Genomic DNA, 14,813 nt, shown 5'->3' with positions numbered 1-14,813 from the left:
AAATCGCGCCATTTAGTGTGGTGGTAAAGAGACAGAATCTGGGGCCGGTGGCCTGGGTCCAGCACTGACCAGCTCTGTGGCCTTGGGAAGTTAGTTAACCTCTCTGAGCCTCAGTTCAGTTATCTCAATAATAGAGGCATTGTGAAGACTGAATGTCTTAATGTAAAGAAGTGCTAAGAACAATGTCTGGGACGTAGTAAGCACTATATTAATGTTAGCCACTATAAATATAGGAAATCTCCATTTTGAAACACAGACAACCATTTAAAGGTTCCACAATCCCCAGGGCCACAGGCTATGAGCTTTTAACCTCCACTCTGTAAAAATGCTCGGTGGGACTATGACAATGACATTTCCTTGTATGTGAGGGGAGGCTGGATGGGACTGTCCTCCACCATTCTGGAGCACCTGACGGAAAGGAAGGGGTTGGCATGCTCCCTTTGGGAACCTCAATCCCTGCCCCAGACAATTTCAGCATCTTGCTTCCTCCTCACCCTCTGCCATGCTTCCTACCAATGCCGTCTTTTATCTAAGACCCCAGAGAACATAAGATGCTCCCCTATTTGACGTATCACAAGCAAATAAAAAAAATGACCAGTTAAACTATAACACACAGGTGAGGTATTCCAATGTGAGAGATGTCTTAACGAGAAAAGCTGTGCATCTTAAAACAGGTCAATGGACTCGGTACGAGCCACCATATATTGAGCGCCTGCTGTGTGCCAAAGCTGGGCTACCTGGTCTTCATGTGTTATCGTCACATATCCCAGTTGTCCGCATTTCACTGATGAAGAAACTGAGGCTTAGCAAGTCAAAGCAGGGAATTTCCTGGTGGTCCAGTGGTTAGGACTCCGCCCTTTTATGGCTGAGGGCCTGGGTTCAAACCCTGGTTGGGGAAATAAAATCCCGCAAGCTGAGTGGCATGGCCAAAGAGAGAGAGAGAGAGAGAGAAAGGCAAAGCAGCGTGCTAAGTTATGCAGCTGGTAAGAGCTGGCTGCGCCCAAATGGCCAGGTCCTAAGTCTGCCGCCTCCCCTTTCGCGGTCCCCTGCCCACCGCTGTGCTTCCTGATGCCACTGAAAGGAGACACTGAACTGAACCTGTCACCCGCCCTTGCTCGCGTCACAGCACGCAGCGAATCCCACTGCAGCCCCGGATGAGCCCCAGTCGGTCGGTGCTTGATTTTGTCTAAACTCCAGAGGCAGAGCGGGTGGGGCCACATTCATTATTGACACAGCAAAATTAATTTCTGCCACCTCCCCCCTCTCCCTCCACGCCCGGCCCCCGCCCCTTGCCTCTCCTGCGAGCACTGACGCGCGGCTGCTGACTGGCGCCCCTGAAATGCCAACTTGCATTTCTCATCATTAATTTCTTTCTAAATGTCATTAGTAATTGTTCCTGCTCGACCAAAGAGCGCAATCCAGGCTTCCGCCGAGGGCACCCGGTTCCTGTCTCTCCGCGGGAGGGGGCCAAGCACCCCAGCCACCCAGACCCTGGCATCCTGGCAGGGGGCGGGCAGCCCACTCCCAGCAAGTTGGGCAGAGACACCGCTGTATCAAGAGACAAAGCAGACCTCATTTTTAACATGCATGGGGCTCTGCAACGGGAAAAAGCCCGCCTACGGTATCAGGGCAGCGGTTCAACGCTCAGGCTCTACAGCCACGCTGCCTGGGTTCATACCCCATCTCTGCCACTGCCTTGTGTGCTTCAGTCTCCCCCTCCGCAAAATGGGAAGAACAACAACACTGGCTTCCATGTTCGTCCTGAGGGTAAAGCAGGACAATCAGTGCAAAAGGCCCCCCACGGTGCCTGGAGCTGCTGCTGCTACTATCATTCCCCACGGCTCCTCGCCCCTCAGGCTCTGCTCCGCCACTTGCAAGCTGTGCGACATGATACTGAGTCTCCCATCGGTGATAGTGGGGCAGTGAGGTCACATCAATTCTAGCCCCACCCCCTCCAATAGGCCCTCCCGGCTCCGAGCACTGCGTTCCATGTTTCACGGACAATACCTCGCATCCCCACATTAACCCTCCAGGAGAGGCAGCATCCGCCCACTGTCCAGGTGAGGACGGCGAGTCTCGGGGGGAAGGTCACATGCCCCAAGGTCACAGGGACCTTGAAGAAGCAACTCTGAGTTCACACCCTCCGGCCCCCAAGGCTCTGGGTCTTTCCTGTGTGTCGGGCTGCCTGTGTCTGAGTCAATGAAGGGGGTAGGGCTTTGTAAGATGCCAACCTCTGGGAGCCTTGGACCCACACGGCACCCACGGTCCTTAGTATTATCACTGTTTCTAAGAAACTGAAGGCATTTGGTCCCGCCTGGGACAGCGCTGGCGAGGGGCGGGGCTCACAACACACACAATGGCCTCCGGCCTCAGGCTCCTGGCAGCTCCTGCATGCCCATCTGTCGTGATGGCATGGTGCCCCTCTCAAGTTCGTTGGCCCCCCCCGCCCTAGGGCATGAATGACAGGCTCTGATGGGCAGACGGGCAGCCCGAGGCCGATTCCAAGAGCCATCTCTGCCTGGAGCTGGGCCTTGGGGGGAGCCCTCCCCAGGCCCCACCTGGGCCTCCACACACTTCATCGCTCAAGCAGGCAGAGCCCCGGCGCTCGTGAGGGCATCTAAGCACAGCCAGGCATGGGCTTCTCCCAGGCCCACCCCTCACTTGCTCCTTTCTGTGGTGACCACGGCGGCTGCAGCTCACCCAGAGCAAGACATCCACTTGCCCCAGGAGCCCTGCAACCTCCGAGTCACCTCTCTGAACTCTTACCCTCGTGGGAGGTGAGGCCTGCCTGCACCCAGCACCCAGAGTCCTGCCCTTGGTTCTTAAGGGCTTGGGAGTCAACTGCAAGTGCTCTGCCCCAGCCTCGGGGCCAAGAACATAGACACTAGTGTTAGGCTGCCTGTGTTCACAGCCCTGCAACTCCAGCAGCTGTGTGACCCAGGAGAGCCTCAGTTTACCCATCTGTGCCATGGGGATTGTCACCGTGAGGTCTCAAAAGACCGCACATGTGAAGAGATGGAATCAGGTCGCCAGAAAACACTCAGGAAAAACTGTCTCGTTGTTACTACAGTGGGGTGAGCGGCTCAGGCCTGTGTCTGGGCCTCAGAAGGACAAGGAGCAGAGTCACTGCCCAGCCCTCAGGCTCCAGACGCAGACCCGACCCTCGGGAGGCTCGGCCATCCCAAGTGGTGGCAGTGGTGAGAGAGGATGCTGCTGCAGGGGGTGAGACACTTCACTGCGAGCAGGAGAGGCCTCGCCCCACTCCAGGGTCACTAAACTAAGGGACACAGACAGACAGGCCTGGAGACAGAGAGGAAGGGTCAAAGCCCAGGCCTCCTGCAATGTCACGTGCGGCCCAGCTGCAGGTTCTGCTGGGTACCGCAGTCCTGCTGTGTGGGACTAAGCACACTGAGTGATTGCTGTGATGCTACGTTTTAGTGCATACATTACGCTAGATTACACCACAAACCTGGCATCGATATTCTGTCTGTTTGTCCTCATGGGTTCCCTGTTCCTCTCCAGGCGGCACTTGAGAGATGTAGGCCTTTGTGTGTCCCCAGGACCTGCACACACCTGGCACGTAGGAGGTGCTCCGCCAAAATTGTGGGCTGCACTGAGCACATCCACGCGTGATGGGCTGAAGGAATGAGTCGTGAAGGAGTGAACCGCAGCCCACAGGTCACAACAACGACGGCGACAGTGGCTGATGCTCACCAAACCTGGACTCCGACCAGACCCAGAGCTGAGGGCTTCTCAGGCAGTGTCATTACCCCCCATTCACTGGGGCCCGGAGAGGGTCAGTGACTTGCTCAAGGTCATAGAGCACTTGGTGGCGGGGCTGGCACTTGCAGCCAGGCTGTGTGGGCGCAGCACCACCACACCACGTTGCCACGATTAACAGAAACCGGGCTGCGCTGGGCTCTGGTTTCTTGCCCTAGTGGGGAAGGCGGGACACTCAAAGGGATCACACCCTGAAATGTGCAGTAATTACCTACAGGAAGCTTTATATTCTAAGCCCTCTCCAAGTGCTTTTCCACATGTGAACTGTCAATCCTCACAAAATCCAAGGCAATAGGTCCCACCGCATTGTACAGACAAGGAAACTGAGGCCAGAAAGGTGCAAGCATCTGCAATAGAAAACAGTGGAGGTGGGGCAATCTGGGGAGGACTCCAACGCCAGCAACAGGTTCTCACTGCCCAGAACCACTGCTGGGTGTTCCCGGGTACCTCCCTCTCATTCCCCCAGGTGGAGCCCAGCCAGGCGCTACTCTCTCTGCAGTGGTGGGTGGCACAGGCCGGGCTGTCTTTAAAGCAGGAAGCAGGAAGATGCTGCTGCTCACAGAAAGCTCAGCCAAGGAGTCAAATGCTAAGTATGTGCCTAGAGCACTTTCAATTTTTAATTATTATTAGTTATAATTATCTGGCTGGATCTGACAGCAGCAGTGAAAAAGGCAAGGAAACTGGCTCCTTTGGTTACCCATCTTATAAGGACCAGGAATTTTAAAAAGTGGGCTCCTGGAATCTGCAGCTCTCCTTCTTTTACTTCCTTCCTTGTTTGTGCTCTCTTCCTTTTGTTTCCTACTTTCTAGGAGCTAAAACAAATACTGTAAAAACATACGATGGATGGATGGTTGGATGGATGGATAGATGGATGGATCGATGGCAGAAAGAGGCTTCACCTTCCAAAAACTCACATTAGAATGGGAAGTCAGGTGTAGACATAGTTGCTGCAATTTGTACAGGCAAAGGGATGAGGGAGTTAAATGCAGGGCCAGAGAAGCCCAAGGAGGGAGAATCAGGGAGGGCTTCTCAGAGAAGGTACCACTTGAGCTGAGGCCTGAAGACCGAGAGGAAGGGAAAGGCGTTCAAGCAGAAGGCTCAGCAGAGGCACGTGTGTCCCAGAAGCCAAGACAAGAACAGCCCAGAAGAATGAAGCAAGAGGGTGCTCATCCCTCTCCAGCCCGACTACCCTTTTCTCTGTGCCTTGGACCCCCCAAATCTGTCCATGCCTCTGAGCCTCTGCACTGGCTGTTCCCGTTCCTGGATGCTCCCCCGGCTCTTCCCCTCACTGGCTCCTTCTCAACCTTCGGGACTCAGTCAAAATGCAAGCTTTCCTTGACCACCTGATCTGATTTTTCATCCCCAATATCCTCTCCTCTTTGCCCCGACACACACACACCTCTCAGTTTCTGTCCCAAAGCAGTGTTTTACTCTCTTCAAAATTCCACAGTCTGAAACAACCTCATTCGTGTACTGACTGATCATCGGTGTCTTCTGCAGAATGTCGGCTGCGTGAGAACAGGGACCTCGTGTACCCGTTCACAGCTGCAGCCCCGGCCTCCGCGATGGTGCCTATAATACGTACTCAGCAAATGTTTGTGAAATGAAAATGGAATGAGGGAAAGGGTCAAAGCATATATGCACAACGGCTAAGAAGGAGGGGTCCCCCTGGAGCTCAGGCCACACCCCTGGCTCACAGACACCTCCTCCTGGCTGGGTACCAGGATTTCGCCTGGCGGGGCCCAGCTTGCCCCATCCGAAGGGCTCCAGGTTGCTAGTCAGAATATCTAGCTCTGCTTTTAATCAATTGTAATCATTTAGCTGGAAGCAGCGTGATTAGGCACACACAAGCAAACAGCGTGAGCTAATCCTTTAAATGTGCCCGCTCAACACCAGGCTGGCCGTTTTGCCGCTGCGGGCCAGCTCAGGACACGCTTCCTGTGGCCCCTGGCTTTGTCGATGAGGAAGTCTAGATTCCATGGCACAGGGCAGGCCCGCTGCTCGCCGCCCCCCATCCCCCGCCAGCTCCACCCCATCACAGAGCTCCGCAGGATGCCAGATGTTCCATCATCAAGAGACCTTTCTCTGGCTCAGCCTCTGTGACAGCACCCGGCAAAGCTGCTGTAAGCGGGAAGGTGGCAGTGCCAGGAAGCGTGAGGTCTTCTGAGGATCATGTCTCCACGACTGGACCCCATCCTTGCTCTCCCCAAGCCGGGCCTGAGCTGAACTCAACCCCTTGCTCTTTGCAAGAAAATTCACAGGTTCCTGGCCTCAAGCTGCAGCCTCGCAAACACAGCGACAGGCCTGGCTCTGCAGAATGGTCCCCAGGGCGCTTCCGCCTGGGCCCACCCGCGAGCAGGTTTTCTGCATCCCCTGTTACCGCTATTTGTGCTACCTGCTTGGCCCAACTACTAAAATAGTTTCTGGGTCCCCTGACACAAGGCTTTTTATAGTTCAGCACCACAGGCCTCATTTAAATCTATTAGCTCATATAAATGGCAATTCATTTAAACTTTGGAGGATTTCTGTTTGCCTTGGTGGTGAAGACAATTTGGCTTTGCACGTGGCTCTGCCACTTGCATGTGACCCTGGGCACATCCCTTAACCTCTCAGAGTCTCAGTTTCCACATCTGTAAGTGGGAATGAGAGTGCGCACTTCGCGGGATCATGCTGAGACAGGCTGCACAGAATGCTTAGGTCAGGGCCTGGCCCACACGGGGGACCCACCCAGGGTGGCGGCCGTTTCCGGAGGAGCCTGTCCGCCCGTCAGAGGCCAGCCATGTATGGCTGGCAATCGGCGCGCCCTCTCATGGCTTCCCTCAGACAACGAAGAATGGGATGCAGTGAGGCTCTTAGGAAGGAGAGGAGGAGGCGCCATCCCTGCCAGTGTCTGTGGGCACAGAGGTGTCCATGGGGATTCAGAGACAGCTGGGCTGGGCGGGCAGAGCCTGCCCCTCCCCTCGGGTCAGCTAACCCCTGGCAAGGGGCCCACAGGGCCCCAGGCCTTCATCTGCTGAGGCCTGAGGCTGGAAATGCAAGGCCAACAGCCCTGACATTTTCGGGGTCTGCGGGATACAGGGTGGTCTCACATCCCCAACCAAATCTGCATACCTCCCTCCACGGAGCCCGGGCACAGCCGAGGAAAACAGGGTCCAGAGAAAAGCCTGGGCCAAAGGCGCTCGGAAACATGTAGAAAGGGGGACTTGAAGTCCCAGCCTCGGGCCCCCACTCCGTGCCCTTCCCCCCTTGCCTCACTGCTCTGCACCCAGCTCCTCCCATGCCCCACAGGGGACCTCCAGTGCCCATGGCCTTGAGACTTGGCTGGGCGCCACAGAAGGAAGGATTTAGAATCTCGCTTTGTTCCAACTCAGGCCAGAAATCGTGAAATCACAGCAAACCCCAAATGGAGGGGACCCTACAAAAGTCTTCTGACCTTCAAATGGCTAAGGCTAGTAATATACTACTACTAACAAAAAAGATGACACTAATGTGAAGATTAACGATAATAGTAAATGATAATAACCACAGGTCGGTGTTAGTAATAACCAAGCTCTTCCTATGTGCCAGCCATTGTGCCAAGGGCTTTGCAATACAGCCATGCGGTAGCAACTATTAATACCCCATTTTACAGATGAAGAAACTGAGACCCACAGCTGATAAATGATGGAGCAAAGCTTCAAACGCAGAGCCGCTCTCACAAAGATGGTGCTCCCTTCCTCTCCCGCTGCAGCATTTCAGACAAGTGCTCTGTTTGCACACCTCTACAAATTTCTTCCATGTGTAGACAGTTTTCCCATGTGGTGGACATCTGTGGTGTCTACCAGGCCGTGCTCCCCTTCCCCTGATGGTCTGCACTGCGTGGTCCCAGCTGGGGCCACAGCTCACTGCAGCAGGTTTGGACAGCTGACCTAAGCGCAACTATCAGATTCCCACTCCAGGGATCTAGAACCTGTTACCTGCACACCGCCTGTTACCCACAGTCACCTTTCCTGGGTTAGCTGGATATCCCTTCTGGCTACTTGTGTAACGAAATCCCCACACTGAAGCCCTTCTGTTGAAGCACCCAGGTGTGTCTGTCTCAGCAGAAACAACAGGAGCCATGGCAGTGCTGGCCACCTGCCTCCACATACAGGAGCCCAGAGAGTCAGCATGCAGGGAGAGAACACGATATGAGCCAGAACGAGGCAGAAGCAGCGTGTCACTGCCTGGATGAAGAGCGCTCGGTTCCTGGGAACAGGGCAGCTGAAAACTCAAGACTTCCTGCTCTGGGCATCCAAAGCCACGCCTGTGTCCCTACGATTTAATTCCCATTTTGCTTGAGCTAACCCCAGAGAGCGATGCCTGAGTCTGACTGTCAGAGAAGAAAATCCACATCCTGAGTCTCCGCCCACTGGAAGCACGTGGCGCACCCCTCATCCCGGCAGAGCTTAAAACGCTTGAAGACGACTGTCCCGGTGCTCCCCCCGCAATGCAGCCAAGTCTTCTCCTGGTGAACTAGCCCCCTGAAAGCTCCCTGAAGCCAGGCTGCATGCCCACAGCCCAGCTCCCTGCCTGGGCTGAGTGGGGCATGAGTGTGCGTGTGTGTGTGTGTATTTAGACGAATCTTGTTCAGGCTTCACTGTTTCTTCTCCCCCCTCCCCCAACCCCTGGCAACTCTTGGTCTGTTTTCTGTTCCAACATTTTTGCCTTTTCCAGAACATCATGTACATAGAACCACACAGTATGGAGCCTTTTGAGTCTGGCTTCTTTCACTTGCCATTTACAAGTCACGCCTGTTGTTGTGTGTACAAGCTGAGGAGTAGTCCATGGTATGAATGTAAATACATCTGTCTGTTCACTTACCAGGGAAGGGACTATTGCGGGGGGCGGCGGGGGGGTGTTCCAGTCTGGGGCCATTATAGATAAAGCTCTACATCATTCACGTAGAGGTTTCTGGATGCGTATGTTTTCAGTTTTCTGGGATAAACGCTGAGCAGTAGGATTGCCAAGTCATAGGTTAATTGTATGTTTAACGTTGTAAGAAATTCACAAACTATTTTGCCACATGGCTGTACCATTTTGCATTTCCCCAACAATGCAGGCGAGTTCCAGCTGCTCCTCCACGCCCTGGCCGGCACTCATTGGTTTTTGTTTTTGTTTTAGTCATCCTACTAGGTGTATAGTTGCATTATGTCATCGTTTTCATTTGCTCTGCCCTAGTTACAAACAATATTGAACATTCATACTTCTTTGGTGAAGTGTTGACATTTTTTGCTCCTTTTTTTTGGTTGATTTCCCACCTCACTATCAAGTTTTGAGACTTTTTAAAAAATATGTTCCAGATACAAGTCCTTTATCAAATATGTGATTTGCAAATATTTTCTCCCAGCCTGTGATTTCTCATTCTCTTAATAGTCAGTGTCTCTCAAAGACCAAACTTCTTAAATTTGGGTTCAGGATGTAAATCAGATAATATCTCTGCCCTGTGGTTTTCCATCACAGTGGGGATAAAATCCAAACACCTTTGCTGTCCTACGAACCTTGCCATGACCTTGCCTCCACCCACCAGCCCCCTTCACACCACCCCTCCCCCCACTCACTGTGCTTCAGCCATGTCACCTTCTGCTGTTCCAGCAACACACCTGGCTCACACTGGCCACAGGGCCTTTGCACTCACAGCTCTCTTCCACACACTCTCTCCCTCTCACCTTCCAGGCCTCAGTTCAATCGCCACCTCCCCAGAGAGGCCCTCTCTGACCACACTCACCAAGCTGTAACCAACCTCACCCCCATTATGCTCTAGCCTATTACCTGGTTTCATTTTCTCCATGTCATTGACCAGGATGTAGCCCTATGGGTGTTTCTCCGTCTTGCTCATCACTGTCTTGTCAGTTCCTAGATCTAGTGTCTGCACATAATAGGCCTTCCGTCTACATGCTTTGAACAAATAAAGAGCAACTTGAGTTCCCTCTCATGCATCTAATCAATGAATGTGCCCTGGTTTGTCCAAAGTTCTTTAAATTAATCTCAGTCTCTGGGCAGAGCCAGGTGAACTCAGACTCAAATAGGACTTGCACCTCCCTTTTTCTGGCAACTATGCTCCTATTAACACATCCCAAGAGAACACTCCCCTTGGAGGCAGGCATATCATTCTGACACAGACCAAGCCTGCCAGAAACCAGTCCCACCTCTATTACCTCTATATCCACAGCAGGAATTCTGCTCCTACAGTGAGAGCCATCCTAAGTTTCGCATCTTTTCAAAACCTCTCAGCCCAGAGTCACTTGTGCCTATAAATGTTAGCTTCCCTGAGTCTCCCCACAGGACCTACATGACATACAGCCTGGAGAGCCCCCAGCAAGGGCCAGGCCCTGTCTTCTGTTGTACCCCCCAAACCCCCACATGTCACTCCAGGGAAAGAGCCCACTTGTCTGCCAGCCTCAGCCTCAGCGTAACGATGATGATGACATTTTCAATGCCTGAAAAACCCTCTTCTCGAAAAACCAGAAAATTGTTCCTCAAGTTACTTAATGAAAGCCATTATTTGCATAGATTTGGCATTGCTACAACACTTCCACACTTAAATGGTCTGTAATTAAAATAATTAATTGCAGAAAATAGTGACTCGTTAAGCCTATAATTTAGTGAGGTTCTCGGCATTTGAGGATCTGTCTTAAAGGTTGACGGGGTGACCCAGGGAACCACCAGTGCACACAAACTGCTCTGGTGTCGGGGATCTCCACAGCCCCAGGTGGATGCAGCCGAAGCGAGAGCTGTCTTGGAACTGAAGCTCCCTCCACCTCTGCATCACCAGCTCGGCCTCTGGCACAGTGATCCCAATGAAACTCGAAGAAGGCAGGACCGGGAAGTTTCTCTGGGAAAAACCTCAAAGCCAACGAGGAGAGCAGTCATCCCTCTCTTGGCATCCAGGACAATGCAGGGGGTTGAGAGGGCGGGGTGAGCCCAAAGTTTAAGTAAATCACAGTTTATATGAGCTGGTGCACTTAAAAGAGGCTTGCCACGTTGGGCTATAAAAAGCTTCAGGTCTCTGGGGACTTGGGGCCCATTTTGGTAGCCGGGCCAGGCAGGTAAGGCAGGTGGAGTTAGGATGAAGGGTGCACAGCTCGTGAACGAGCAAGGCTTCCTGGACGGAGGCCGATCAGGGCTGGCACCAGCCCCCTTCGTCAAATGAAAGGGCAGCTTGCTGTCCCCTCGCAGGCCTCGGCACAGAGGTACACAATCAGTTTGTGATCGATGGGGAAAGTGGGCCTTGGGTGCGGTCACCACCTTGCCGGTAGTCATTTCATAGTGGAACCCCCTCTCTGGGCCTGGGTCCATAATTCTGTCCCACACTGAGATGGAATGAAGGCCGTGTGAGGGATACAGGACTCTTAGGAACTCAGAGGGGCTGCCCAAAGAATGAAAAGACATAGGCTTTCCAACAAACCACCTGGTGCAGGTCAAGGTCAGAGGCCAGGCCTGTCAGCTCTGCCTGCTTGGCCTGGGCCCGGGGCCAGCTCATGGGAAGGGGACCCTGACCATTGGGTGGCAAATCCCTCCTGTGCCCTCTGTGGGCCTGTCTTCACCTCCTCTGGGGGATGGCTGTCAGCCGCCGTGCAGGCAGGAGGGGTCCAGGCCTGGCTGAGTGCACGGGCTCTAGCGCGGGGAGGCGGGCTACCCCGCAACAGGCACAGCCGCACCCCTTCAGCCCCAGAAGATGGCCACCACTGCTGCCCTCCCGTGACGTTACCACTCTGCTGTGGCCGCAGCCTCACAGCACGCAACTGAGCGCAGGACCAGCACCGGCGTGGGTGTGTGTGCAAGGGGTACGGGGTGGGCAGGCACACCCTGTGGGCCTGGTGCACGCTCGTCCTTGGAGGGGCTTGACGGACGCCGGCTCTCCTCTCCTTCCAGGCATGGGGTGGGGGAATTCCCTCCCTCGCCCTTTCGACATGAGGCATGGCCACCTGACAGGCTCTGGCCGAGACAACGTGGGAGTGACACGTGGGTCATTTCCCAGGGAAGCTCTGAGAGCTGGTCTGCGATCGCCGCCTCCTCGCCTCCCTGCTTGGGTGACCACGCAAACGTGAGAGGACATGGACCTGCCACGGGCCCAGGTCACTGACTACCGTAAGCAGAGCTCCTCCCTGGCCATCTGCCTGGATGCGTAACATGAGCAACAAATAAGTCCTTGTTATCTGAAGACAGAGCTAAAGGATGTTTGTACTGTGGCAGAACTTAACCTGCAACCCAACCGGAAACAGTGTTAACTCTCAGGATGTGATATTTCAGTGTGTCTGTGTGTACCTGTGGTATTTCTGTGAATGCCTGACTGTTACTTTTTTGGGGTGTGGCGTTACACTGTGTGTGTGGTGTTACTCCTTGAAAATGATGTTTCTGTGTGTATACAGAGGGCCTGAGTATGAAGAACTTTCCTTTGTGTGTGCAGTGTGTGTGTGATGTGTGTGTGTGTGTGTGTGGTATTTCTGGGACGGAGTGTGACCTCTCCGGTGTTAAAAGTTTCTTGCAAAAACCAAGAAAGTGATTTTCTTGGTGAGTGAGAAAGTGATTTCACCTGGACACAGATCTGGGTCCTCAAAAACCAGGAACAGGCAGGAAGGGGCCCCGTGGGACGCTGAGGGGAGTGGAGCCCAGGGAGACCCACCACAGCCGTTTCCCTTCCTAGGGGCCCTCTCTGCAGGACCCGGATGGGGTCTGAGGAAGCTGAGGGCCGTGGCACCCCATCGGAGGGCCACATCGGCCTCAGGACTGCTGGCGAGTATCCCTCCCTCTGAGTTGGGGCCCAGCCGGCATCCAACGCTCTCACTTGTCTAGCTTTCCTGGGCATGCGGGCAGTTCCAAGACCCCAGACCCAGCTTCCAGCCACACGCAGCCCCAGGACTCAGCCATGAAAGCCACACAGGCCACCTGCCACAGATGCAAAGTTCAGCGGAGCAACATCATGTAATACCGGTGGGGAATGAAATCCCTGGGAGCGGAAGGGACTTGCCACAGAACCAGCACAAACGTTAAGCCTTCCGACTCCAGCTCCAGGCTCAGCTGCTACGGTCCAGCTCTCCTGAGACCGCTGCGCCCGCGAGGCCAGGAGGCCACACCCACACCAGCCAGCCAGGAGGGCAGCCACTGGCTCCGGACCCACAAGCACAAGTCCGGGACCCGTTGCTGTCTCGGTTGCGGTGGTGCTGAGTACAAGACCCCACCATCACGGATGGCCCCTCGGTGCCAACGGGGGCCGCAAAGAGCACCAGGAGGGGTGTGTGCGGCGGACGCAGGCACTCACCTGCAGCTCGGTCTGGAAGAAGAACTTCTGTGGGCACTGCGAGCAGTCGTAGATCTTGTCCTCCTGCCCGTGCACAGCAAAGATGTGCTGCTGCAACTTGTTGGCCTGGACGAAGACTGGACATGGATATGGACGCGGCCATCAGGGGGCCAGGCACTGGGGCTACCCGCCCAGCCACCCAGAGCAGCTGGCCCACTCCACTCCCAAGTAGGGATCACCCAGGCATGGACACGGCGGCCAAACGATGGGCTATTGGGAGCATTGCTGGCACCCACTAGAGAGGGCTCAAGCCAGTGAAGCTGAACTCTGCCACTTCCAGGCTGTGCAACATGGGACAAGTCACTTAACCTCTCTGGGCTTCATTTCTTCATCTGAAAATTGAGGATCATTAAAATATGTAGCTCACTGGGTGGCTGCGAGGATCAAATGGGTTAATACTAGCAAAATGCTTAAAAGATGGCCTGGCACATCATTAGCCCAATGAATGTCAGCATCATCCTCACTTCCATCTGCCAGACAGCTTCCAAGTGTGGGCTCCTTGAATACAGCACAGGCCTGTAAGGCAGGCACTGTTATCATCCCCATTTTACGGAAGAGAAAACTGAGGCACTGGGAATGTTAAGTGACTTGTCCTAGGTCCCACTCTGTAGGTGGCAGAGCCAAGACTTGAATTAAATAAGCTCAGCACAGCATCTGGTACAGGAAGATGCGCAATTAACAGGAATCACTCATCTTGTTGAGGCTGTCAGCATCCTCGGGTCCCCACACAGGGGCCCCCGTGTCCTGGATGGGCCAACGTGGCAGCTGAGGCCCCTCCGTGCCAGCCCCCGACCCAGCTCATAGAGTGTGGTGGTAACAGATGGGTAGGGGCTCCTGAGACGGAGGGACTAAGGGGGAAGAGGCACCAGCATGTGTCAAGACTCTTGGGAACCCCAGAGGGGTGTGTGTGTGTGGGGGCTCTCCCCACCACGGAGCCCCTTCCTCAGGCCTGGCACAGAGCAGGTCACAGCCCCGGCTTTCCGGTGGCGGGATCCACAAGGCAGTCCCGGCCCTGGGCGCACACAGGAGGTGGCCCTGAAGCAGCTGTGCGTCTGGGAGGTGAGCACTTCAGAGATCCCCTCACGCCAGGCGCCCTCCCCAGGGTGGGCTTCCCGCCGTGGCAGACGACAGATGTCAGGGGGAGGCAGGAGGAGGCCAGGCTCCCCCACGCACACCGGCTGCCATCTGGGCAGCAGGAGGGGGGCAGGCAGAGCCCCTGAGACTCGCCTCGGGCCGGGACAGCCGCTCGCCTGGGCCGGCAGCCAGGCTGGGGGCTGGGGACTTGGCTGGCAGAGCTGCCCTCGACCCCTCCAGCCTGGAGCACAGATAGAGCAGGGGCTGGGACAGGTCAGGGAGGAGGGGGAGCCAGGAGGTGTGCAAAGGGGGAGCTCCACTGGTGCTGGACAGAGCCCGCAGCTCAGAGACGAGCCTGGAGCCCGTGAAGGGCCAACTGCAAGGAAAGGCAAGGCTGGGTGGGAAAGGCGTGGCAGCAGTTGAGTGTAGGGGTGGGAGGAGGGCTAGGAACCCACAATGCCTGAAAGGACAGACCAGAGAGTGTAGCCGGAGGGCCGGGGTCCGCTCTGCCTGGAGGCAGGAGGGGCAACGGGCTGCAGATCCCTCGGGGCTTCCCCTGCGAGCTCTCGGGTCATGTCGGGCCGGGGCAGATGCCGAGGGCTAGGGATGGAAGGGCTGGGCCCCTGGGTCCCTTCCCTCT

General features: G+C 55.1%; 1 protein-coding gene and 1 non-coding gene across 2 annotated transcripts in view; one reads left to right on the top strand and one right to left on the bottom strand.

The window, feature by feature from the left end:
• ZNF423 (zinc finger protein 423) overlaps positions 1-14,813 on the bottom strand; it is a 333,017-nt gene that overhangs the window by 15,042 nt on the left and 303,162 nt on the right. The window contains exon 7 of the mRNA XM_057713582.1: positions 13,061-13,176. Coding sequence (XP_057569565.1) covers positions 13,061-13,176 — 116 coding nt within the window. The remainder of the gene's footprint in view (positions 1-13,060; positions 13,177-14,813) is intronic.
• Positions 826-898, top strand: TRNAK-UUU (transfer RNA lysine (anticodon UUU)). The gene has a single exon. It is a non-coding gene; the product is annotated as a tRNA-Lys (tRNA).

The sequence above is a fragment of the Hippopotamus amphibius genome, chromosome 16, assembly GCF_030028045.1.
Source record: "Hippopotamus amphibius kiboko isolate mHipAmp2 chromosome 16, mHipAmp2.hap2, whole genome shotgun sequence".
NCBI classification, from domain to species: Eukaryota; Metazoa; Chordata; class Mammalia; order Artiodactyla; family Hippopotamidae; genus Hippopotamus; species Hippopotamus amphibius.
This window is presented reverse-complemented; position numbering and strand designations above follow the sequence as displayed.